At 51.5% G+C, this 23,920-nt stretch overlaps 1 protein-coding gene and 1 long non-coding RNA gene across 2 annotated transcripts in view; one reads left to right on the top strand and one right to left on the bottom strand.

Moving 5' to 3' along the window:
* The first annotated feature begins 1,470 nt into the window (after positions 1–1,470).
* LOC133350357 (uncharacterized) lies at positions 1,471–3,758 on the top strand. The gene is made up of 3 exons (XR_009756048.1): positions 1,471–1,610; positions 2,462–2,545; positions 3,226–3,758. It is a non-coding gene; the product is annotated as an uncharacterized LOC133350357 (long non-coding RNA).
* An 871-nt stretch (positions 3,759–4,629) lies between these two features.
* The window catches only part of LOC133350351 (calponin-2-like), a 45,146-nt gene continuing 25,855 nt past the window's right edge, over positions 4,630–23,920 (bottom strand). The window contains exons 2-7 of the mRNA XM_061564645.1: positions 14,349–14,470; positions 13,567–13,633; positions 11,986–12,123; positions 9,942–10,058; positions 8,220–8,366; positions 4,630–7,965 (exon numbers count right to left, since the gene is read on the bottom strand). Of these exons, the coding sequence (XP_061420629.1) occupies positions 7,531–7,965; positions 8,220–8,366; positions 9,942–10,058; positions 11,986–12,123; positions 13,567–13,633; positions 14,349–14,470 (1,026 nt within the window). The 3' untranslated portion in view covers positions 4,630–7,530. The remainder of the gene's footprint in view (positions 7,966–8,219; positions 8,367–9,941; positions 10,059–11,985; positions 12,124–13,566; positions 13,634–14,348; positions 14,471–23,920) is intronic.

Genomic DNA, 23,920 nt, shown 5'->3' with positions numbered 1-23,920 from the left:
CAGCAGCAGCCCGTGCCAACCTGTCGCGTTGTTGGTGGCCACCCCACAGAGCACCACCCGGGCTCAACCCACTTCATTTACCGAAATCTCACGGGAGATTTGGCGCGTTCTGGCGTGATGTGTTGCATTTGGCCGTGTCGCATAATCGCCGTCGTCAACAAGCTGCATTCTCAATCCCCACCCGACGTCTCGGACATTCTAGAACTCTGCAGATAAACGCGTGCGGACTCGCATTGCGAAACTTGGGTGGTGCGGGGTGGGTGGGTGGCGGGGAAGCGTGACAATGAGAGAGCGGGCGTGGTGCGAGCCACGTTGAGTCAGAGTTGTCTATGGAGTTGTGTGGAACTCTGGGCAGGTGTTGGCAAAGCGTGGAACTCTGGGCAGGTGTTGGCAAAGCGTGGAACCGTGCCAGCTGGCTGGGTGTGTTTGTGCCCTTGCCTTGCCTCCGTGCGCATTTGAGGCCAGGTCGCTTCGAAAAAACGAAGCTAATGACTCAGTGGGCTTTACCTGGTAAGATTAAAAAGTTTAGTTTTATTTGGATGTTTTAAAGTGAGTTGTTTACCCTTCCTATACTTTGCACTCCTATCGTGTTCGTTGTAACGTTCTGACCTGCACCTACTGGAGGTCTGTGATAAAGAGAGCTTTGTAGCTCATCGGATTCCTCCAGAATGAACACATTCTGATTCTGAACTCCCCCCCCCCACGCTGCGTTGCTCCACTCACACGGCTCCCGTCACACCCTTGGCACCGCGAGCCCAGCCACGCGCCCACCGAGCCATCGCCGGTGCCAATTCGCACCCCCCCCGACCGGGTTGTCTGCGGCGCGCCCGCGGGGTCCTTCGCTGGAATTGGAGAGCCGCGCGGCGCAACGTCGCGCATCCGCCCCGACCACTGAACCGACCTATGAACCGACCACTGAACCGACCACTGAACCGACCAATGAACCGACCTATGAACCGACCAATGAACCGACCTATGAACCGACCACTGAACCGACCACTGAACCGACCAATGAACCGACCTATGAACCGACCTATGAACCGACCAATGAACCGACCTATGAACCGACCACTGAACCGACCACTGAACCAACCTATGAACCGACCAATGAACCGACCTATGAACCGACCACTGAACCGACCACTGAACCGACCACTGAACCGACCTATGAACCGACCTATGAACCGACCACTGAACCGACCACTGAACCGACCAATGAACCGACCTATGAACCGACCTATGAACCGACCAATGAACCGACCAATGAACCGACCACTGAACCGACCACTGAACCAACCAATTAACCGACCAATTAACCGACCAATTAACCGACCAATTAACTGACCAATTAAACGACCACTGAACCGACCAATGAACCGACCAATTAACCGCCCGCAACCCGTAAACCATAGCCGTAAACCCACACGGGTTACTCCATGTTCTTGTACGGGCAAATTTAGTTTTCAGGACCATACAGCGTACGGCCGTTTCAATACCGGGCAACAACGAAAATCAGTCTGTTTCTCCCCTGTGATTGGACTTTGTAGGATGAACGTTGAGATTCATTAGGGCACGGGGGTGACCGACAAAGTCTGAATTGGTCTAATAATGTAAGTACTCTTCTTCTTGGTTCTTTCGTTAAAGTCACGTAGAAGGGAAATAATAAAATAAAATACAACATAATAAAATACAATAATACAATAATAAAATAATAGAATGTTTTCTTTTTATTATTTTATTATTTCCCTTCTACGTGACTTTACCGAAAGAACCAATAAGATGAATCCCTGCAGTCACGAAAGCTTTAAATCGAAATGTAAGTACTGAGAAGGGGTTCACAGCTATGTAGCTGTGTAGTGTATAGTGTATATTAGTGTATAGTGTAGTGTATAGGATGAACGTTGTGACTTATAAGGGCACAGGGTGACCGACAAAGTCTGAATTGGTCTGTAATGAGCGAGGCACTGCTAAGGGGCGGACAGCTTTGCGTCAACGTAGTTTCAGATGGTGTAGCCAGCTGCCACTTAACGGAGGGTTTGGTGGCGAGTCGCGCAAGACTATAGACTCCGCTGGGGTGCCATGAGTCACTGGGTGCTCGGTCATCCGAGCGCATGCCGGGAGTGAATGCGATCCGACAGCCGTTGACTCACGACGACCAAACTCCCCAGAATGCGTCGAATCTCTTTCAGATTCTCAGAAGCCAAGCAGTTTTGAGCCTGGTTAGTGCGTGAACGACCACCACGCATAACAGGTGTTACAGGTTCCTGGGGGGGGGGGGCACGTCGCGGGCAGCACAGGGTTAGGGTTAATGCAGCAAAGCCATTGTTGTACCGTACTCTCACACGTCTATGCTCCGCGCCCTAACCGGCCAGCGTGGTGAAGTATGGTCGAGCAAAATTGCTCGACAAAACCGCTGTACACGCACATTCTCGTCCTGCGGCCCGGTGATTGTTGTCAGCAGCTGGGTGCCAACGCCGAGGCGCGCTCGCCACGACAGCGCTCCAGGAGAGAGTTCGTGTCGCTCTGCGCTTCCTCCGCCGTCGAGGTGAGCGCAGACCACGGTGGGTTTGTTTTTATTAATTTGCAACCGCGATCCTCCGTTGCCCAAGTTCGCATGGCCACAGCCGCACCACTGTGACCTCCCCCCCCCCGTGCCTTTAACTTCCCCATTCACATTCTTAGGTTTTTTCGGTAAAGTCACGTAGGTAAAAAAATAAAAATAATAAAAGTAAAATAAAAAAATAAACACATTTTTTTACATTTTTTACCTACGTGACTTTACCGAAAAAAACCTAAGAATATGAATCCTTGCAGTCACGAAAGCTTCAAATCTAGAATTCCCCATTCACAACGGAGACCTTGCCCATCGGCCTTGTCGATGCTCCGATGCGGTCGAGGGCTTCCACCAACTGGTACCTCACAGGAAGCCCAGGGGGGTGGCTGGCAGGGGCGCAACGAGGTCGGGTGGAGGTTCGTTCCGGACCATTGTTCCACTATGTTCACCGGCGCTCTTACGGGATCCGCGCGAGGTTCTAGGGTGGTGACAGCAGCGGCGTGGGGAGGGAGGAAATCGGGGACTTGAGTCGGTGGCGAGGAACATTTGCCGAGGTCTCGGTTGATGCCTGGGTGGTTGCTGTCGCTGGCAAGTGAATCGTGGAAACCCCCGTTTGCAGTTCGCGCGATGCCTCGGTTAGACATTTGTTGGTGGAATGTCCCCCGGAACAGGCAACCAGCTGGGGCTGGAGGGGGAGGATTTGGTGTCGCGGTTTCAGCGTTCCGACGAGGATGCGCACTTCGCTTGCGCGTCGAGCGGTGCTGGTGCGTGCGAGCACCCGGAGCAGGCTTGGAACCCGGCGGCTCTGCCACTGAGTGGAGCAGCGAGAGAGAGGAGAGAAGAGAGAGAGAACAGGAGAAGAGAGAGGAGAGGAGAGAGAGGGCGCGCGGAAGTCCGCAGCACACCAGCCGAGGCGCTCCAACCCAGCCCAGCCCCTGACCAAGGTCGTCCGTGGACGTTTCACAAGATGCTGTATGGCCGTGGGGCTTGAAGGGACAGGCTTCTCTCTGTGCATGTTAATAAAATTGCCGCAATTGTCAGGAATTCTTCGGGAAGAGAGGGGGGGAAAAAAATCAGGTCTCGAGCCTCAGCTCAAGTCTACGGTCGTAATTGCTTCGCGTACCACGAAAGAAAATACTCTTGATGCTTTTTTTGAAGGGCTACTGCCAAAAAAAAAACATTCGCTTGTTTCTCCATCGTAAAACTATAACAACATAAATGTTACCAGGTGAGGGCCCACTGAGCTTACTCAGCTTATGTTTTCCTAAGCGACCTGGCGATCACAAATTATAGCTCAACGAAGCGGCTTATCGCGTGGACATTTATATCTGCCAAATGCTCTAAACGCGTCAAGTTGATTCTAAGTGTGGAGGGGAAAACCGGAGGATCCGGGAAAAATCAAACGCAACCACGGGGAGAGAGACACGCAAACTCCAAATATACAGCAGCAAGCGTCAGAGTCGGGATCGAAACCACAACCTCCTGTATACCAGGCGAGGTAGTTAACATCTCCAAACCACCCCAAGTGTTCACAATGGTTTGTTTCCTTTAAACATGGATTTCACATTCTACCTCTGCCCCCTGCCAAATTAAATGCACACATCTTTTTGCTAATCCACTGCTGGATGAGGGCCTCCCCACCCCACACCGTAGTTCACCAGGGCTGGTTAGTGCGAGTTGCCGAAGGCGGAGGGGGGGTATAGACGACGGAGCGCAGTACGGTACAACCGTGGATTTTGCTGCAATGCCCTCAGCCGTGACGGCCTAAACTGACACGTTTCATGTACGGTGGTCGACCAACCAACCAAAGACTGTCCCCCAGTGAACACGCCAATGTCGGGCGAACATTGGCACGTGGTTGGAATCGTTGGACCAACGTTGTCCCAACATTCCACGATTACTGAGATCCAGCCTCTAACCCCGCTCGGCGCCCGCTGAAGAGAATGGGCGATCTTTGTTTCTATGCAGCAAATGATGAAATGACCCAAAAATACCAACATGAAGTGGGGGGGGGGGGGGGAAGAATTCAATAGAAAACTTTATTTTGAAGGTGTGTGCATCAACTGGACGAGTAATTAAACTGGTATCTAATCTTTATTTAGTGGTTTTGGGGAAACATTTCTCTTTAAATGATACAAGGAAGTATTGAAGAACACTTTTGTTTACAATTCATTACTCTAGTTTTGAAGTTAAAAGACTGGTCTAATCTACAGTAGGAGCAGAGTACAACTGCCTAATAGAATGGAACGTGATCGTACGACGACAGTTCAAATATATTTAAACGCAAAACAAAATAGGGTTTTTCTTAATTGTAATACAACAGGAACACTTTGTAAAAATTGACCTAAAATGTTAAACTCTGGCTGGGGTTAACATCTCATTTAAAACAGAAAAAAATACAATTCAATTAGTCATTTCATATCTGGTCAACAAAAAAAAATTCAACTTGCTAGGCAAACGTCTTACCTAGGTACAAAGTTGTTTCAGTGACCGAACACTTGGAAAAATGCCCAATTTCAGTTTGATCGCCATTGTTTTGACGGGCACTTTGTCGAAGGCTAACCATTTTTTAATTCTCAGTTTTTCTGCCTGTTAAGTTTGTTGACGTACGCCCGTTCACACGTGGTGTGCATTCATGACAGGGCCAACTTTGAGGTGGTCAAAAGAGTCGTCTCAGCGGGCAGGTCGTGAACGCACATGGCCCCCCCCCCTCTCACCGCCAGGACCGTTCCGACTGCGTTACACGGTGGCGATCGTGGGTCACTCCCCCTCACCCCCCCCCACACTTTTACGTAAAAATGTACACGACAACGTTAAACATAAAAAAAAGAATAACACGTTTAGGTCATATGCCGGTGTGGACGTGTGCATGCAATCAGAAACATACGTATATATGGTGTTGTACTTAAAAATAAAAGTTATATAATTTTCCGCACGGGGTCAAGCTGGTGGTGGGGCCAAGAAGCACGGTGTATGGCTGCCCCCCCTCATGCCCCCCCCCCCGTCCCACGCAACGGCGTGTTGACAGCGCACGCCGCACCAGGCGACCGATTTAGGCCAAACTGACCTAGGGGAGGTTCCGGCTAAAGATAGCGATTGGCACAGATGGAAAAAAAAACAGACCTGGCCAGGAGCGGCACACGCGAGACGGCTGGCATTGTAACGTATCGGCGCCCGCGCGCACACACGCACTGTGGTCACGTCGTGAGTCGTGGAACTGCGTTTGTGGCTTCTAGATTTCCCCGCACCTTCCGATTAGCGCGGCCGGCTGCGTACGGCGCGAAAGAAGTTCAACGTACATACGTGGCAATGGCGAATTTGTAACATTTTCTTGGGGGCGGGGAAAACGGAAAAAAACTGCCGAATATAAAATATGACATGATGGACTGAAAACTAAATCAGCTTGGTACGCAAGGAAAACATTATCAGTGTGTTATTATATACAGTGTCTGATTGCATGTACGCACACACACACACACACAAGTGCTCCCTATGTTGTTTGCGGAATATAGTTAGGATCATCAACATAAAGGAGTTTAAAAAAAGACAAAACATCACTGGGAATGATTATGCAAGCTAGTAATTAATAAACGCGATGCGGAACAGTATTAGTCGCGTTACAATTGTACGTTTTGTTCCCTTATAGTTTTAAAAACACGTTCCCATCGCGCTGGGTGGTCTACGGACTGATCGCAAACCTAACAACACTGAGCTGTCCCGGCGAGGGAAAGCGGCCAATCACAGGCCAAGGGTGCCAATCCCACAATGCTTTGCGTGTCGGCTCTCTCGATTAAGGCGATGAACCTCTCACGCGCGTGACCAACAACAACTCGGAGCACAATTGGTCAAAAGTTGCTGTGCACTTCTCTAAAGTTCAAGACATTGGTCCTTTGTGCTACAGGTAGAGAAAGTATTGTAATGTAAAAGAATTTAATGGAACGTATTTAACCCTTAAATGGATTTGCAGTGATAAACACGAGCATCTGCAGCACAAGGCTTTTACCAGCCCTTGTATCACCCATCAAAACCTTTAGAAATCACACACAGCACTCCCTGCAGACAAGAGGAGGGTTTTGAGTGTTCCTATCTATGTGTGCGGGCTTTCTATGGGCACTCTGGTTTGTAAATAAGAAATTGGTCCATCATTCTAGGCAGAGCGTCTTTCAAATAAAGAGCCGAGTCTCCGGAGAGATTTTCCTTATTTTTCATATACGTTTCAACCATCTCAAGTCACAATTTTAAACACTTCATTTCTGATGAACCGAAAAGGTCCCCCCCGTACAAATGAAGCGTTACTCAAACAATGCACAAGTTTGTCGATAAATTGTCGATGCTGCTCACTGAAGCAGAGCGCTACATCGATGTTAACACATTGGGTAGAAGTAACGTGCAAAAGATCATTACGAAGGAAGCTGCTCAGCTGGAATGCTATTGAGACAGAGAGAGAGGTTGAGTGAGTAGGTACAAATAAAAGTTGAGCAAAAGATAATTGGAAAATCAACGAATTTGATTGAAAACCGGACAAATCTAAGATGTTTTAGTTGCATGGATGGTAGTCTGGGGTTTGATGGCCGGGCTCAAAGACGTTTTTTTTGTGCGAGTTCAAATTCCTTAACTTTGACGCTGCACGCACTGAGCAGTGGTGTGCCGCGTCCCCCCCTCCACAGCGACACAATATTCCCTTTGTGAGCAGCAGGGGCTGCTCGTAGATACGGGGTGCCGGTTTGGCAGGGCGAGTTAAAGGAAGAACAAGAAATTGGGGAAACTGACAATCTCGGAGCACTTCGAATGGAAATTCAAACGTGCGGGAGCAGAAAACGAACAGTTTACACTTCGTACAGCATTTAAAAAATCTTCCCGTCATTAAAAATTAAACAAAAAAACGACGACAGAGTAAGGGGTGACAAGAGGAGGACGAGGAAGACGAAAAACAAAACATTCGTTAGGAGACGACGCGGGGAGACTTTGCCCCCGCGTCACTGCACGCGCTGCCGGTACACGGCCTCCTCCTCCTCCTCCTCGTCCTCCTCGTCCTCCTCCGCTCCGCGCTCGTAGCCGCGGTACGCGCCCCCGTAGCCGCGCTCCTCCGCGTAGCCAGCGCCGTTCGCCGCGTCCCGCCCGTTGCTGCGCTCCGCCCCGCGACCCCTGACCCCGCCGCCGAGCTCCTCCTCCTCGTCGTCGTCCTCGTCGCCGCCGCCGCCGTCCTCGCCGTAGCCCCGCGCGTTCACGGGCTCCGAGCCGCCGGGGCAGTACTTGGGGTCGTAGACCTGGCGGCCCAGGCCGTACACGATGCCCTTGGCTCCGGGCTGCGCGGTGCCCATCTGCAGCGGGATGGAGCCCTCGTCGCAGTGCTCCATGCCCAGCTTGTGGTCGTAGATGTGGCGCCGCGTGCCCGGGGCGGTCATCCCCGCCTGAGAGGGGGGGAGGGGGATAAGAAGCGGCCGAGGAATTGAGACGGCGAGCGGCGGGCGTGCGTGCGCGTCTATTGCGGTTGTGTGGGGAGCGGAAGTGCAACGTTTAGGAGGCGGGCGGTTTAAATGCGGCTGGGTGGGAAGGTTGGCGGAGTAGGGGGATGGTGATCGGCCGGGTGAGCGATTTTCCAAGTGCGACGAGCGGCGGTTTGCGTTTGGTGTCTGGACGTGCCCGGCTGGGCCCCCGCACGTGCCTGGCTGGCGTGCTTGTTGGTGCCCATCTGCAGGCTGATGGAGGAGTGGTCCATGGGCTTGTCAGTCAGCGTCTTGGGGTCGTACAGGTGCCGACGCGTCCCGTAGGCGGTCATGCCCGCCTGGCTTGCACACTTGTTGGTGCCCATCTGCGCGCGACAACAGAAGACGAAGAGGCAGCTGGCACAGGGCCCGGGGGGACGTTTCTCTTCGCTCAAATAGTCTCCTAGATCAAACGAGCAAAGTGGCCAGGAGTTCACCTCCGTCGATGATCCCCAGGCAGTTGTGGAAATTCTACCATAACCCCCCCCCCTCCCTTCACTACCAAGTGGGGACCGTTTTGTCTACACTGCATAAAGCACAACAAAGTATAATTCTGTTGGCTCCAAAAGGGGTGACGGACTGCCGGACTTCCAGCTGCTGCGAGTTCATCACCGTCACCGCAACGCCAATCCGCTGGCTCTAAATCGGATTTTTGGACTATTTTTATTTCACCAGGTAAGGCCCCACTGAGCTATGCGGCTCGTTTTCAGAAGCGACCTGGCTTTCACAAATGATAGCTCAACGAAGTGGCTTATCGCGTGGAAATTTATAGCACGCCAAATACTCTAAACGGGGAGAACATGCAAACGCCAAACACACAGGTGTCAACAGGATGTGGATCGACCCTACGACCTCCTTGATACCGGCAGAGGTCGCTAACATCTCGGCACCGTCAAGCCCCCATATAACCGGTGATATCACTGCCGGGTCCTCCTGGGAAATGTAACCGGTGGTATAATTAGAAATCTGGCTGGGTGGCAATGCGGCCGGAGCGCTCGACGAGTCAAGCGAAGGGCACGAGTTGAAAATACTGACGAGGGGGTCACTTGACCCCATCAACCCTCTCCCGGTGGGGGGGGGGGGAGTCAACGAAACGCAAGTACACATTTGGGAGAATTAAAAGTCGTCGTTACCACGAAAACGTGGGGTGCGTAGCGGGCAGTATGTAGGAGGCAGTACGTAGTGGGTAGTACGTAGTGGGCAGTGCGTAGCAGGCAGTACGTAGCAGGCGACCTTCGTCCCAGTCCTCGAGTGGGTAGGGACGCTTCAGCGTTGGACTGACGCGGGCGTGAGAGCGCAGTCAGCATTTTGTTTGTTTGTTTCAGCCGTGCCCCTTGGCCACGGCAGCCAGGCCCCGTGGAGTCTTATCCCAAGTCTGAGCTCGTGAGGTTCACGCGTCATTCTCTTGCGCCCTAGGTTGACCTAAGCAGGGTCCCCGCTCTTGGTTATTACACGCTTGTGTAAGTGGCACGTAATTCCCCCACCCCTGTATTATAAGGTCAGCCAATCAGTGAACTCGGTAAAACTTTTTTTTATGTGCGTGTAAATATAGCCAATTACCATTTTTGGTATTTTCTCACTGCACTGCAGTCTCTAATAGCGTTACTAAACGACACGGGCTCGCGTGTGCACTCTGACTCGTTCACTGCGTCTCGTCACAGTCGCGAGACGAGATTCGCTCTGTGCCGGGAAGTCGTCGCAGTCATCGCCACGCGCAATAAATGTTGTCCAATCACAGTCCTCGTCGTCGAAGACTAAACAAAAAACCCAACACTCCATCGACTAATTATTTTGTCGCCACTTCCGTAAACGTCAATGCTGCACCGAGGTGACACTGGTACACGTGGGGAGAGAAGAGACGGGGGGGGGGGGCCCACACGTGACAGCGCAGCCCAAACCACCTGCAGGCCGATGACGCACTGGCCGGCCTTCATCTTCTCCGTGTCGAAGTTGCGCTGCTGCTGGTCGGCGTACTTGATGCCGACGTCCGCGTTGGTCTGCACGCCCTTGGTCTTCGCCTGACACACGGGACCACGGCAGAGAGAGCGTGCGCGCACGCGAGCGTCAGGGGCGAGCCACTCGTGGATCGAGCCAGCCGGTCCCTCGCACAGCCCCCGGCGCAGGCGTCGGTGCCTCTGCTCTAACCGTCGTGGGAACGTTGGGGTCACAGCCAAACGCTCAGTCCTGTGGTTTATGGACTGTAGGTAGCCACTTTGCGATAAGGGACTCTCGTTTGGATAAGGAGCCCAGTGTGTGCGGGACCTCTGTTGGCACACGGGATTCCACGCACGTGTCAGAGTTCACGAGCCTTGCAGGCACGAAACCACACACACGCACGTGACCATACACATGCACGCACGTGACCATACACATGCACGCACGTGACCATACACATGCACACACGTGTCAGAGTTCACGCGTCTCGCTGCTCGAATGGGCAATGGGTGGCGGTCATTAACGTCGGTAGAAATATTTTCTCTCAAGTGAACGATAAATGAGCTTACAGCGGCTGTAGGCCACTGTTACCTATGAACAATCAAGAGCTACAGAAGGGCCACTGCCCCGGAGCATGAGCAAATTGTATGTGTGTTGAACTTCTTTCGCACCGTTCGTAGCCAACCGCGCTAATGTAGTGGTGCCCCCCTTTGCCGAGTGTCACGGTGTTTACCAGCAGAGGGCAGTCACTCCCCGCCATCAAACACGTAGCAGGCTTTCGCGACCCAATATTATCCATAGGTGGTTTTTGGGTTAGATCGCGTAAATATAAAGGTCTTGATTTGAAGCCTTCGTGACTCCAGGAATCCACTCTGGTTCTTTCGGTAAAGTATTTTATTATTTTTTTCTATCTACGTGACTTTTCCGAAAGAACCAGAGAGTATAAATATAAATGTGTCGTTAAACCCGCCACCACCCGACACGGCCAATTAGTAAGGGTTGCCACGTAAACAGAACATGCCAATTCGTCACTAGTACAGCATGCCGGTGTGTTGGAGAGCAAAGCCACATAATTTATAATCTGAGTACGACGTTTCGCCAGTAATTACAACCAGCTTCATCAGGCGACAGCCAGATTTGTGGATAATTTCTTCTGTTTCCTTAAAATTAAATTAACTCCCCGCCATTAAAACACGAACCGGTAGCGACTCATCTCTCCCTCGATATTTTCTGGGTCACAGGTAAACACTGGAGTAGGCCACGAGGCGGTGGCACGTGACTAGGAGCCGCAGGCAGAGCGAGACGGTTTACTGAGTGTACTACTATCTTTTTCGATCGGATCATTGGGGTTTATTAGTAATAAATCGGCATTTTGCGACCCCCACAACCACTGTGTAGCATATTATTACGTGCCAGGGACTCTGAGATAATTGGCAATAAGTAACGACAAAGCAGTTATAAGTAACTCACATAATTGTGCGCAGTTGCGTATACAGGACACGACTTCCCTGAAGGCATCAACAGCTTCGGCGAGCGCGATGCCGATCACACGACGCGGTTCGAATTCGACCCTCGATCGATGGCTGGCGCCATCGCCGCACACGCGTCAAATAACAAGCAAGGGACAAGTCCTTACTTACTAACTCCTCTATCATTTTTCATTGCTGGAGGGGTTGCCCCCCCCTACCTGAAAATCCTGGCTCCGCCATTGCTCGACGCCGAAATATCTATTTCGTTTAAAACCCCCCAAACAAAGACATTTCATCGCATTGCCCACAAGGTGGCGCCACACGACTTGGCATAGAAATAAAGAGAGCAACTTTTGGATTCATCCGACAACTCTGACGTTAAAATAAAAAATATATATATATACTGTACAGGATGTGTGAAATCGGAAAGGTTTCAGACAACGGCCCCTTTCTTCGTAGCAATTAAATCATGTTCTATGACGAAGGGCTATGACGAAGGGCTATGACGAAGGGCTATGACGAAGGGCGGCAGTGAGCTTACCATGCTGGCGAGTGCGAGCAGGGTCGTCTGCACCTGCGTCATGTTGCCGTTCTCAAAGAGGTCGTTGGCTTCGAAGATGTCGTGGGCCTTGAGTCCGTACTCCTGGATCGACTTGATGAAGTTGGTGATGTTCTCCAGCTGCGTCGCAAGCACGGGGGGACGGAGGAGAGAGGGAGACCCCATTCCATCATCGGTTAGCCCCGGAGTCACCGTGGCGAAACGCGTCGCTCGTGTGCGCGCCCGTCAAGGTCGGCACGGCGATGGCGCGACCGGCAACGGTGAGGCCAGGTGCCAACTCGTCTCTCAAGTTGCCATGTTGAGCACGTCCAGCCGACTACTCCGTATACGTCGAGACCAACACTAAAACGATGTTTTTATTTTACCAGGTAAGTCCCACTTGATTTCAAGCTTTCGTGACTGCAGGGATTCATCTTCTTGGTTCTTTCGGTAAAGTCACGTAGAAGGGAAATAATAAAATAATAAAACGAACCGTCGTGAGAATTGTATTTTATTATGTTTTATTTTTATTTTTTTCCTTCATCGTGACTTTACCGAAAGAACCAAGAAGATAAGTCCCACTGAGCTATACGAAGCTCCTTTTAAGTAGCGACCTGGCCACAAATGATAGCTCAACGAAGTGGCTTATCACGCAGACATTTTATCGCAGCCAAATACTCTAAACGCGTGTTGATTCTAAAAGACCGGTCATGGGATCGATTACAAAAGCAATGCAAACTGAAATCACATTTACCTTTACACACCGTGACCACAATTCACGACAAATTGCAGCCTTCTTCCGTACGGCCGCCGATGCAGATTCAACATTCAAGTGGCCAAGCCAGATAACCACGTCAATTGCACAATTCTATTTGTCAAGTGACCCCAGGTCTGGTACAGCATAGGCTCAGGTACCAATCACCAAACATGGAGACGCCAAACAAAAATCCAGGAGGTATCGACACAAATGCACCGCATATCAACATGTCCTCTTGACCAAGTGCTGCCCCGTATGAGACTGGTACAGCATACGAAGGGGTTGGGTGTCACCAGCGCCATGCCCGGCCACCTTTATCTCTCCTGTGTTGATGTTTGCACACCACACAAAGTTATCGTCCTTTCAAGCTGAGCTGACCTATCAGGAGACCCACGTTAGGGTCACGTGCCTCTTGCCACTGGTGCTATCCATGGGTGGGAATCAAACTCGGGTGACAGGGATCATAGTGCACACGGAGACAAAGATCCCCCCCCCCGTATAGCCTGCACTGACTGTTGGGTCAAGTGCTGTTAGCAAGTAGCACCGACTCAGGCCGCAATGGCACACGAGGGCGTGGGTGGCCAGCACCGCGCCCGACCGCCTTTGTCTCCCCAGTGCTGATGTTTACACACCGCACCAGGTACTCGAGTCGACCTAGAGGAGGCCCAGGACGTGTTCAAATATTCGCCACTGCTATTGCTCGAGCGGGAATCAAACTCGGGGTTTCCATGTTCGTAGCGCAGTGTGCTAACCACTACACTACCGCTTCCCATACTGTGCACACAAGACACACACGCGCAACAGAAAAAGGACAAATGTGCCATTACCTTGTGCCAATTCAGCTTGGACCGGTTGATTTTCCTCACGGAGCCCGGGCGCAGTTTGTTGATGAGCCTACAAACACAGAAAACAATCCCAGCGACAGACAACGACGACGACCGTCAGACCTCGATAAGCCCCAAAGTTAAACAAAGCCACGGGGCGCGCTAAAGCCTCGCGCGGACACGGCAAACGTCAGCCGAGCACACAAATCCTCACGCCGCCAGCCATCGCCGCCGCCGCATCCCCCAGGAGACCTGGAAACATTCAGCCGAGTGTAGAGCGCTCGTGCAGTTTTATCGTTTTATTTGCAGCCTTGACCAGGAATCAAACCGGATCCAGAATAATTCACGTGCGGCCAGAATGAGTGGACATCTGAGGTCGATGAGTAATAGAAACCAAACAGCTATTTGGAGTCACGAAAACTTCAAATCTAGAATGAAGCTATTTGGAGTTTGCGGTGTCTCGAGCTCTCCCCGTGGATTTTTCCTCCTGGACCTGCAGTTTTTCCCTCCTCATTTAGAATAAACATCACGCGTTTGGAGTATTTGACTGCCGCTTTAAATTTCCACGCGATGATGAGCCACTTCGCCGGGCTATCATTTGCGGCGAAGTCACTCCTGAAAAAGAGCTACACACTAGGTGGGCCTTACCTGGTCAAAAACAAAAGTTTAGTTTTTGTTTCATCATTACTCTGCAGCTCCCTAACATCAGCCCATCATCAGCTCCACCTCCAGGGCCACCGGAACCAGAATTGGTGGGGGCGGCCGTGCCGTGCGGGGCCACTCACTCGCCCAGGATGACGCCGTCCTTGAGGCCCAGCTGGAAGTTGGAGCCGATGGAGAGGCCGGTGATCTCCTCCATCCACGCACGCAACTCCTGCTCCTTCTGCAAGTCGTACTTCTGGGCGATCTGACTCACAAAACGCGCACACAGACACACGCACGCACGCTTAGACGTCATTTCTTTAGAACTGCTTCTTGTTTCCTTTGTTGTCCTTCCCCCACATACCTCGCGATTAGCACCGGTTGGCTACGTACGGTGCGAAAGAAGTTCGGCATTCACGATAACAGATTCCCAATTGCTGTTAGCATCTATGGAGGCCGGCACGGTACACGACGGGGTGGGTGGCCAGAACCACGCCCGGCCGCCTTTGTCTCCCCAGTGGCGATGCTTACACACCGCACCAGGTACTCATTTGAGGCCGAGTCGACCTAGAGCAGACCCAGGACCGGTTTACGTAATCGTCAATGGTGTTGGCCACGAGCTGGAATCGAACTTGGGTCGCCGGGTCGTAGCACGGCGCGGAAACCGCTACACTACCACCCCCCACACTTAGACATCAACACACGCACACACACAAGCACAGGGGCACACACAGACGCAAAGTTGTGCACGTAAAAGAAAAAACCTGACGTGGATATGCGCACACGTACACAGAGACAAAGATCACCGCGATAGCCTCAAGAGCCAGCTCGGGGCAAGTGCTGTAAGCGAGAAGCTGTCACACACACACACACACCTGCATTGCCAACAATGTCCGAGATGAATCAAATTAATCCTGTACAGATTGTGTCGTCGTTTCCTGCTCGGTGTAGTTTGTTTTCCCTGCTTTGAATTCCATTGGTCAGGTGCGGCCACTCGGGAGCATTGTGAACGCCCTAAACCCCAAGCGGCGAGTAATTGCATCCTTTGTGCACACCTGGCGTGAGGCATTAAGAAACCCCAACGCAGGCACCAGAACATTTTCAGTGTTCATTTGATCAAACTCTGCTTGGCACGGACCATAGCCACTGCCTTGCACGCACCACCTCCTCGAACACAAAAGAAAGATTCCCCTCTTCTTGGTTCTTCCGGTAAAGTCACATAGAAGGGAAATAATAAAATAAATAAAATAAAACATAATAAAATCATTCTCACGACGTTTCGGCCACAACGCAAGCAGCCGTCCTCAGGTGAAGAACAGGTCTGTCGGAAAGACAGCGTCTGAATGAACACCACCAGGCTTGGAAGCGTATATTTAAGCTGGGTTGGAGGGGGAAGAGCGCCTTGACAAAGGAATTTGCATATCAAGAGGAATTTAGCATATTTATGGGAAATGCAGATATGGGATTAGTCACTACTTGTGGAATGTGTAGGAGGTGGGCGGGGGGTTTCAAAGTCATATTATGCCCGAAAGAACCAAGAATATGAATCACTGCAGTCACGAAAGCTTTAAATCGAAAGATTCCCCTGTTCAGCCTCGGAGACCCTTAGGTCAAAGCGCTGTTTGCGAGCGCCTATGTAGGGTCACAAACGCACGAGTTGACGGTGGTGCGGCCATAACCTTGCCGAGGCCTTTGTTAGTCTCCGCAGTGCTGCTGTTCACACACCACCCGTCAGGTGCTCACTGAAGGCCGAGCCGACCTCGGAGAGGCCCACGACCAGTTGAGATGACATCATCCCCAGCCGTGGCCGGGAATTGAACGCGAGCCATTGCGTCACCACCTTCCCACTACATATTCACGCTCATAGAGAGCGGAGGCAAAGCCACCGCGTAGAGACACGCAGACTGTTGGGGCAAGGGCTGTCAATGGGCACCTATGAAGGCCGGCACGGCACGCAAGGGGTAAAAGTAGAAAACATCACGCCTGGCTTTCTTTGTTGACGTTTTCACACTGCACCAGGTAACTCATTTAAGGCCGAGTTGACCTAGGGGGGAAGCTCGAGACCGGTACAGATATTCGCCACTGATATTGGCTGTGAGCAGGAATCGCATTCGGGTCTCCGGGTTCATAACGCAGCGTGCTCACCACTGCGCCCCCGCACACACACACACACCTGCTCGCATAGACACACACACATCTACCTACAGACACACACACACACGCGCACCACAATGAACCCTGCGTGGCTTATGGACTGTAGGTAGTCACTTTGCGATAAGGGACTCGTTTGGATAAGGAGCCCAGTGTGTGCGGGACCTCTGTTGGCACACGGGATTCCACGCACGTGTCAGAGTTCACGAGCCTTGCACGCACGAAACCACACACACGCACGTGACCATACACATGCACGCACGTGCCAGAGTTCACGCATCTCGCTACTCGAATGGGCAATGGGTGGCGGTCATTAACGTCGGTAGAAATATTTTCTCTCAAGTGAATGATAAATTAGCTTACAGCGGCTGTAGGCCACTGTTACCTATGAATAATCAAGAGCTCACAGAAGGGCCACTGCCCCGGAGCATTAGCAAATTGTATGTGTGTTGAACTTCTTTCGCACCGTACGTAGCCAACCGTGTTAATTATAAGTGCCGGGGAAGGACAACAAACTAAACACAAAGAGCAGTTCTAAAGAAATGAGTTTTCAATCTAGATGATGACTTAAAAGTGCATAGCTCCCAATGGCTTCCTAATATCAGAAGGAAGAGAGTTCCAGACGGCCGCAGAAGCGCATGTGAAAGCACCACGCATTGAAGATGACCGTCTTTGTTCGATGGACAGCCACAAGCCTCTGCGAGGATGAAAATTGTCTTTTGTGCGGTTATAGCGGAGCGTGAATGACAAACACGATCCAGACGCATGGTACTTCAAAACGATTTTGAGACGTACAATGCAACGCACGCACGCACGCAGTTTGCACAAAAGTCAATTTTAATCCACGAACGGAGACATCATTGCAAAACGAAGCTTGCCGCGTCAAGGGCGAACTTGGTTCCGTCCGTAATTAAAACGTGGAAACCTCCACAAGTGGTTTCCGGCCGCCCATCAGATACAGAGCTCGCTTTGCGCGAGACCATCAACGGTGACCGTGTCTGCACGGTGCGTCGATACCGAACGCACTGGGATCGGTTGCCAATTTGTTGCCGTGGGCTTGGATTGTCGTCGTCATCGTCGTTTTGCTGCCTTGCATTTGGTACTCTCTGGTTCTTTCGGTAAAGTCACGTAGGTAAAGAAAATAAAGTAAAAATGAGAATTAAATCACGACGTTTTGATTGCAACACAAGCAATCATCATCAGGTGTGAACACCACAGCAAGGAAATGTTTACTACAGTATAAATTAACCAAAGAGAATGGATATATATAACTAAACTATTGAAAACTTTCACCAGGCTACTTCTTAAGCCGTCCACAACAAAGCTCGATACGAACGTATGAACGCTGCCGGTCAACTCCCCGCATACGACAGAAGAAGGAGGGGACTGCCCATGGCCTTCCTCTTAAACTGCAGACACCGCAGGTTTAAGGACAGGTTTTAACATTCACCTGAAGCTTGCTTCTCCCCTCCCCATTTATCCGCAGAGCGGCGGATGGTATCGGCAGCGCTGCGTATACCCCACTGCAAAACGGGAAGAGCCACGGATTGGTTTGATTTTTGAGTCGCGGATAACAGAACTGCAAGAATGGGGAGTGTTCACTGAAGAATTCAGTCGCAGTATAGACGACCACCAGCGCCTGCTCTCATGGGCAGCAACTCTGGCCTAATGAATGCTGCTATTATAATTCAGGGCTCGTGAGAACACTTATGACCAAAATAACCCGGAATGTGCTCAAGATCTGTGCCCGATCTCATCTGATGTTGGAAGCCAAGCTGGGTTGGGTCTGGATAGTACAGCACGTGCTGGGACGGGTGACTGTGTAAGATACCAAGCGCAGCTATGTGGTGAGCACTGCAGGGCAGCAGCGGCTACTGTGCTCACGTCCATGCTGCCCACCTTCAACTCTCACACGCTGTGGGGAGGGCACTCATCCAGCAGTGGATTGACAACGGGACTGTATGTGCAAAGATGTACACATTGATTGTGACAGTGGCGAGACTTCATAAATCGGTCTGCGCTGGGTAAACAGGTGACCACAAATGCCGGTTCACGTTATGTTTTACGGGAATAAAGCTGCCTAAATGATGCGCTCCCAGAAGGCTGTGCGGCCGACGGGTCGTGTGAAGATACACTTTGGTTTGTTGTTGTTTGTTATGCGAAGGGGGCGTACGATCCGCTTATCCATTTCGCTATTTCCCTTCTCCAAAACGATGGCGATTACAATTTGAAGCTTCGCATTTAACAGCTAAAGTGTTTTTTTCTCTCGAGAGCACCCCGAAGCCATTCATTAGGCGAGCGCACAATCGAGCGCGTCGCCCAACGTGGAAGCGTTTTCACGAGCTCGCCGCCTACCGCCGAGTTGGCCGCAAACATCGCGCGGCCCGCGAATCCGAACCGTCCGTTCCCCCGCCGCACCCCGCCCCTCTCCTAGCAGCCGAAACTTTGGCAGAGCGGCACGGAGCCTCAAAAGAGAGGCGCGCCAATGAAAGCCGCACTGTGCGGCGAGCAAGCGAGGATCTTTTGTGCGCCAGACAAAGGCTGGGGGACGGGAGGGGGGTCACCGCCATGGGATGGGTGCACGCTCGTGTGAGGTCGGCATCAGAGCGGCCGCGATCCGATCGCCGTTCCGTTGGGCAGCCACCCGCGATTAAACGACATTCTCAAGCGCAGCGGAGTGGATGGCCTCAGCCCGGTCACCGATGACTGCAACAACAACAAAAAACCCTCCCGCCACACGTAAATCTGTACGTCAATTAATTTGCCAACGTTCCAGCGGTTGAGAATCCCGCTTGCGTGCAATGGCTGCCGTGCGGCGAACAAATCTGCGGCACGGCCGCAAGCGGTGGAGGAGCAGAACCCCCCCGAGGAGATCTCAGAAGTAGTTCTGTGAAGTCTCCTTTCTGCGGGCTGTTCTCAAACACGTGGGTTGGTTCTCTAACACGGCGTGATGCACCACTGTGTGCGAGAGATTCGTGGCCCGATGCCTACAGCGCATTTGGAAAACACAACCGGGGGGGGGGGGGAATAAAACACAATAGGCAACACGAGACATTCTGATGCACCGTGGGTGTGTATTCTGGACGATAGGAGCAGAATGGAAGGGGTAAACAGAAAGATTTGGGTGTTGCAACGGAGAGACATTACCCCCCTCGCCTGGTATACGGACAGGAGGCCGTGGGCTCGATCACGACCACTGCTGTATATCTGAAGTTTGCGTGTCTCCCTCTCCCCGTTGTCTTGTGGATTTTTCTCCGGGCCCTCCGTTTTATTTCTGCTCCACGTTCAGAATCGACATCACCACGCGTTTTTTGAGTATTTGGCCACTGCTATAAAAGTCCACGCGATAAGCCACCTCTCGTTGAGATATCATTCATGATGTCCAAGTTGCTTCTGAAAAAGAGCTAGACAGCTCAGTGGGCCCTACCTGGTAGAGTAAAAAGAGTTTATTCTAGATTTATGGAAGGCCGGTGTTTTATCAATCATCAAGACACGAGAGATGAGATGTTATAGTGCAGTACATGGCTACCTCGTGCAAAAGTTTCCAGACCACGAGTCCAAAGATGCAGTTATAACCCACCGATGGGCAGGAGGCCAACTGCGGACCGTACGAGGGTGGTTTTGCACTGCACACGACGTTTAAAAGTGCTCCTGAAACTGCATCAGCCGCACATTCTGGAAAAAACTGATTAACGGTTACTGCAAAAGTGGGTTAGCGGAGGAAGCTCTGATAAAAATTACAGTGCACGATGACATCACTTCCCATCTCCATGCTAACAGTTACAAACATCAACATCAAGCGCGTGAGGAAACCATTTAATTTTTTTGCAGCTGTTGTGCACCGAATCGAACATTTATTTTGCAAACCGAAACTTTAAACTATCAAATAAAATGCAGCAAAGACGGCTGAAAAGCTGAGCAACCAAAGAAGTGAGGAGAGATGCAAGCGTGGAGTGATAATGAGACAGAGAGAGAGAGTCTCGTTGATTCGGAGGCCACAGGCAAGCTAATGACCTCGATTAAACCGCGAGCAACAGTCAGCGTGGCCTGGGCTGGACACGCCATTACAGGAGAAGGGATGATGGCGGATGGCCAAGAAGAGAAAGCGAGTGGCGGCCAAGTGAAGGGAACCAATCCACGAGGACCTGCACAGGAGACGGAGTGAGAGCCGGATTACCCCATCGCAGGATTGCCACAGGTGGCGGCATGGGTGTAAAAAACCCGATTTTTCCAGCGGCAGGCATCGGGTTTTTTCTTTAATACAATTAAACCCGATTTCGGGGAATTAAAACCTGGTTTGATGAATACGAAACTCTGATCCAAGGCTTAGGCTGCTTCCTCGTCGGTGCTGCTATCGTACTCGGGGGGGGGGGCCGTTGGGCACGGGGTAGTCGTAGAATGCGGCGGGCAGGTTGGTCTTGATGAACACGAGCTTCTCTTCCACAATCGTGGGCACTGCCAGTGAGTTCCTGAGCTTGGAATGGATGAAGCCCATCGTTGAGAAGTTGGCGAAGTGCGGTTCTGCAATTCGAACCAATTAAAACGGATTTCTCCCAATCTCAGATGATCGGGTTTAATATAAAAAGACAATTAAACCCCATTGTAAAAAACCCGACTGTGCCACCCTTGACGACGACGATGATGATGATGATCGCCGCATCGCGTGGCGCTTTCAGATGCGCTTCTGCGGCCGTCTGCAACGCTCTTCCTTTCCGATATTCGGAAGCCACTGGAGCGATGCACTTTTACATCGTCTGGATTGAAAAGTTATTTCTGCAGAACTGCGTTTTGTGTTGAGTTTGTTGTCCTTGCTTCTACATCTCCCGATTATCACGGTTGGCTATGTATAGTGCGAAAAAAGTTCACATTTATACACGGTGGTGGTGGTGGGCTTGGGGAGACATTCATCCATCCAGCAGTGAATTGAACACGACTAATGATGATGATAACGAGAAGCTTAATTTGCTGAATACATCTTTTGTGGAAACACAGCAAGCCAACTCTTGTTTCAATTATCACAACTTGGGAGCCAGCTCACCCCCGCACGCGAAGTTTGCCACTGGCCATTTGAGGTGTGGGTCATTACGGACATAATGTGTAGGCGCGCTTATTAAATTTTCCAGAGGGAGGGGGGAAAAACGCAGTCACGCGATTTCGTGCGCACTTGGTTGACCTAACACAATGTCCCTTCGGGAACGAAAGGTCCCACGTACAGCACAAAAGCAGAGATCGTCCATACAAAGTGAACAGGCTGTTGGGGAAAGCTGTTGGCGAGCAGCACCTATGAAGGTCGGAACAGCACGCGAGGAGGTGGGTGGCCAGCAACCACGCCCGACCGCCTTTGTTTCCCCATTGGTGATGTTTACGTACCGCACCGGGTACTCATTTGAGGCTTAGTCGACCTAAGAGAGGCCCGATTCAAATAATCGTCACTGGTGTTGACCGTGAGCGGGAATAGAACTCGGGACGCCGGTTTCGTAGCGCAGGGCGCTACCCACGACACTACCGCTCCACGCACACACACACACACACGCGGGCGTGCTCGTCAGACGGCAGCAGCTAGATGTGAGCTGCGCTCATTAGCTAATGAGCGCAGCTCCCTGCGCTCACGCCCAAGGCGTGTCCCCATCCTCTGACGAACACGGTGCGCGCCGTTGAGTGTCTTTCAGTCGGCGACCCTACAATCGCCGCAGCTATGAAGATTACACATTCCTCTGTCTGGGGGGGAAAGTCTCTCCAAAAAACGACGAGCCCAGTTTGTCGATCGACTCCGCGTGGAAGTTGCTTTGCGGACACCAGAAAGGGAACGTCGCCCCAATGACCCGGGCCGCTCGGACAAATCTCGGAAGCCAACAAAGGCATGAGACTGTACGGTGCCTGGAGAGAGTGGACTAACCATGCGTGGGCAGACAGGTGGAACAGGCGTTGTGTGCCTGGTGCACAGTACAGCGGAAAATCCAAACGACTGTTCCGGACTCTTCCCCACCGTCACCGAGCCGTACTGAACAGAGCGGTGAAGTATGGTCAAACAACATTCACGGTTCGCAATCCACCGCACGGATGCCCTAACGGGGCCGTACGCACGCGTGAAGGGGGAAGATTGGGCGAGCGAAACCCCAAACGAAAAAAAACCATTCCGTGGCCCTGCGCGATTACGGCAAACGTAAAAAAAAAAATATTCAACGGCGACGACTCCGATAAACGGTGGCACCGATGAAGGCAAAGCAGCGCTCTTGAGCTCGCGGCCCTCCACGATCGTCGGCGAGTCGAGTGACCGGCCGCGGTGCCAGGAAGCTGGATTGTACAACCAACGCACCGGGGGCTTGTACACTTATCGGCCGGCCGCGGCGCACTATCGCTCACTTTATCTTGACGTCGGAGTCGGGACTCGGGACGTTTGATGAAACCAAGTAACGAAAAAATGTTGTACGTGGGAGGGGAAACGAGTGTACAGTACGTGACTTACATTCCACGTGGAGGGAAAAAAATAAAACAACCCTCCCACATCTGCGTGAAGGAGACGACCCTCAAAAAACCCTGCACCGATGGTGGGTACCTCCTCGGCGTAACCCGGCACTGCTTCGAGTAAGACGCGATGCAAAAGACGCGGCGTGAAAACGTAACGGCGGCGATCGCAGTTGAAGTTGCAGCTGTGAATTTTTTTTTTTCCCATTTGAGAGCAACGTCGTCAAACAAACCGAAATCCGTAAGACGACTTTGCGCAACAACCAGGAGAGAGCCGTCAGGGTAAGAGACCAACGCAGCCGCCGCTCAAATTCTCGAAATGCGCACAACCAATAATCACCCGGAATCCGTCGGCTCTCATCAGGTCGCGGAAGCCAAGCAGGGTTCCAGCCTGGACAGGGCTTGGGTGGGCCGACCACGATCGTGAGGCTGCAGGGGCTACGCGGTGCGCCGCATGGCGGAGCGCAGCAAGATCCATTGTTGTACTCTACTTCTACGTTCCCACGTCCATGCCCCTCCATCATCACCAACCTACACTGACCGGCGTGGTTAAGTGCGATCAAATAATCTCCGCTATTTGTGCGTCGAGCGGTGGGTTGGCAGGAGGACTGTTCGTAGACATGTTCGCGTACACAAACAGAGCAAACAGGGGAGTGTAACTATTAATTGATTAAAATATCTACTTTCATTCATGATACATGCATCACATTGCACAAGAATCATATTTCCCCTATTCACATACGGTATGTTGGCATAATTTTATATCACCAACAGATGAAATTCACACCACTGGAGATTTTCCATGCAAAATATTCATTTTTAAATATGTTCATTTGCTTGACTCAAATCATCGACGGAACGGATGGTTTCATTATGCCATCTCGGCTGTCCTGTGGTTGCCTGCAAATAGCGTCTTCTACTCACAAACTAACGCAGCCAGATCCAGCGGCTGACTGGAAGGAGTTTTTGTTTACCGGCAGGGCGATGTTGGCCCTCTTGGGTGCGGAGAATGTGGGGAGAGTTAACGTCTAAACTAAACTACTTTTTTATTTCACCAGATAAAGCCCATTGAGATACGTAGATCTTTCCCAGAAGCGAC

This window comes from Lethenteron reissneri, chromosome 4 (genome assembly GCF_015708825.2).
Source record: "Lethenteron reissneri isolate LAM-NWPU_2019-01 chromosome 4, ASM1570882v1, whole genome shotgun sequence".
NCBI classification, from domain to species: domain Eukaryota; kingdom Metazoa; phylum Chordata; class Hyperoartia; order Petromyzontiformes; family Petromyzontidae; genus Lethenteron; species Lethenteron reissneri.
Note: the sequence above shows the minus strand (reverse complement) of the source record. Positions and strands in the feature narration are given on the sequence as shown.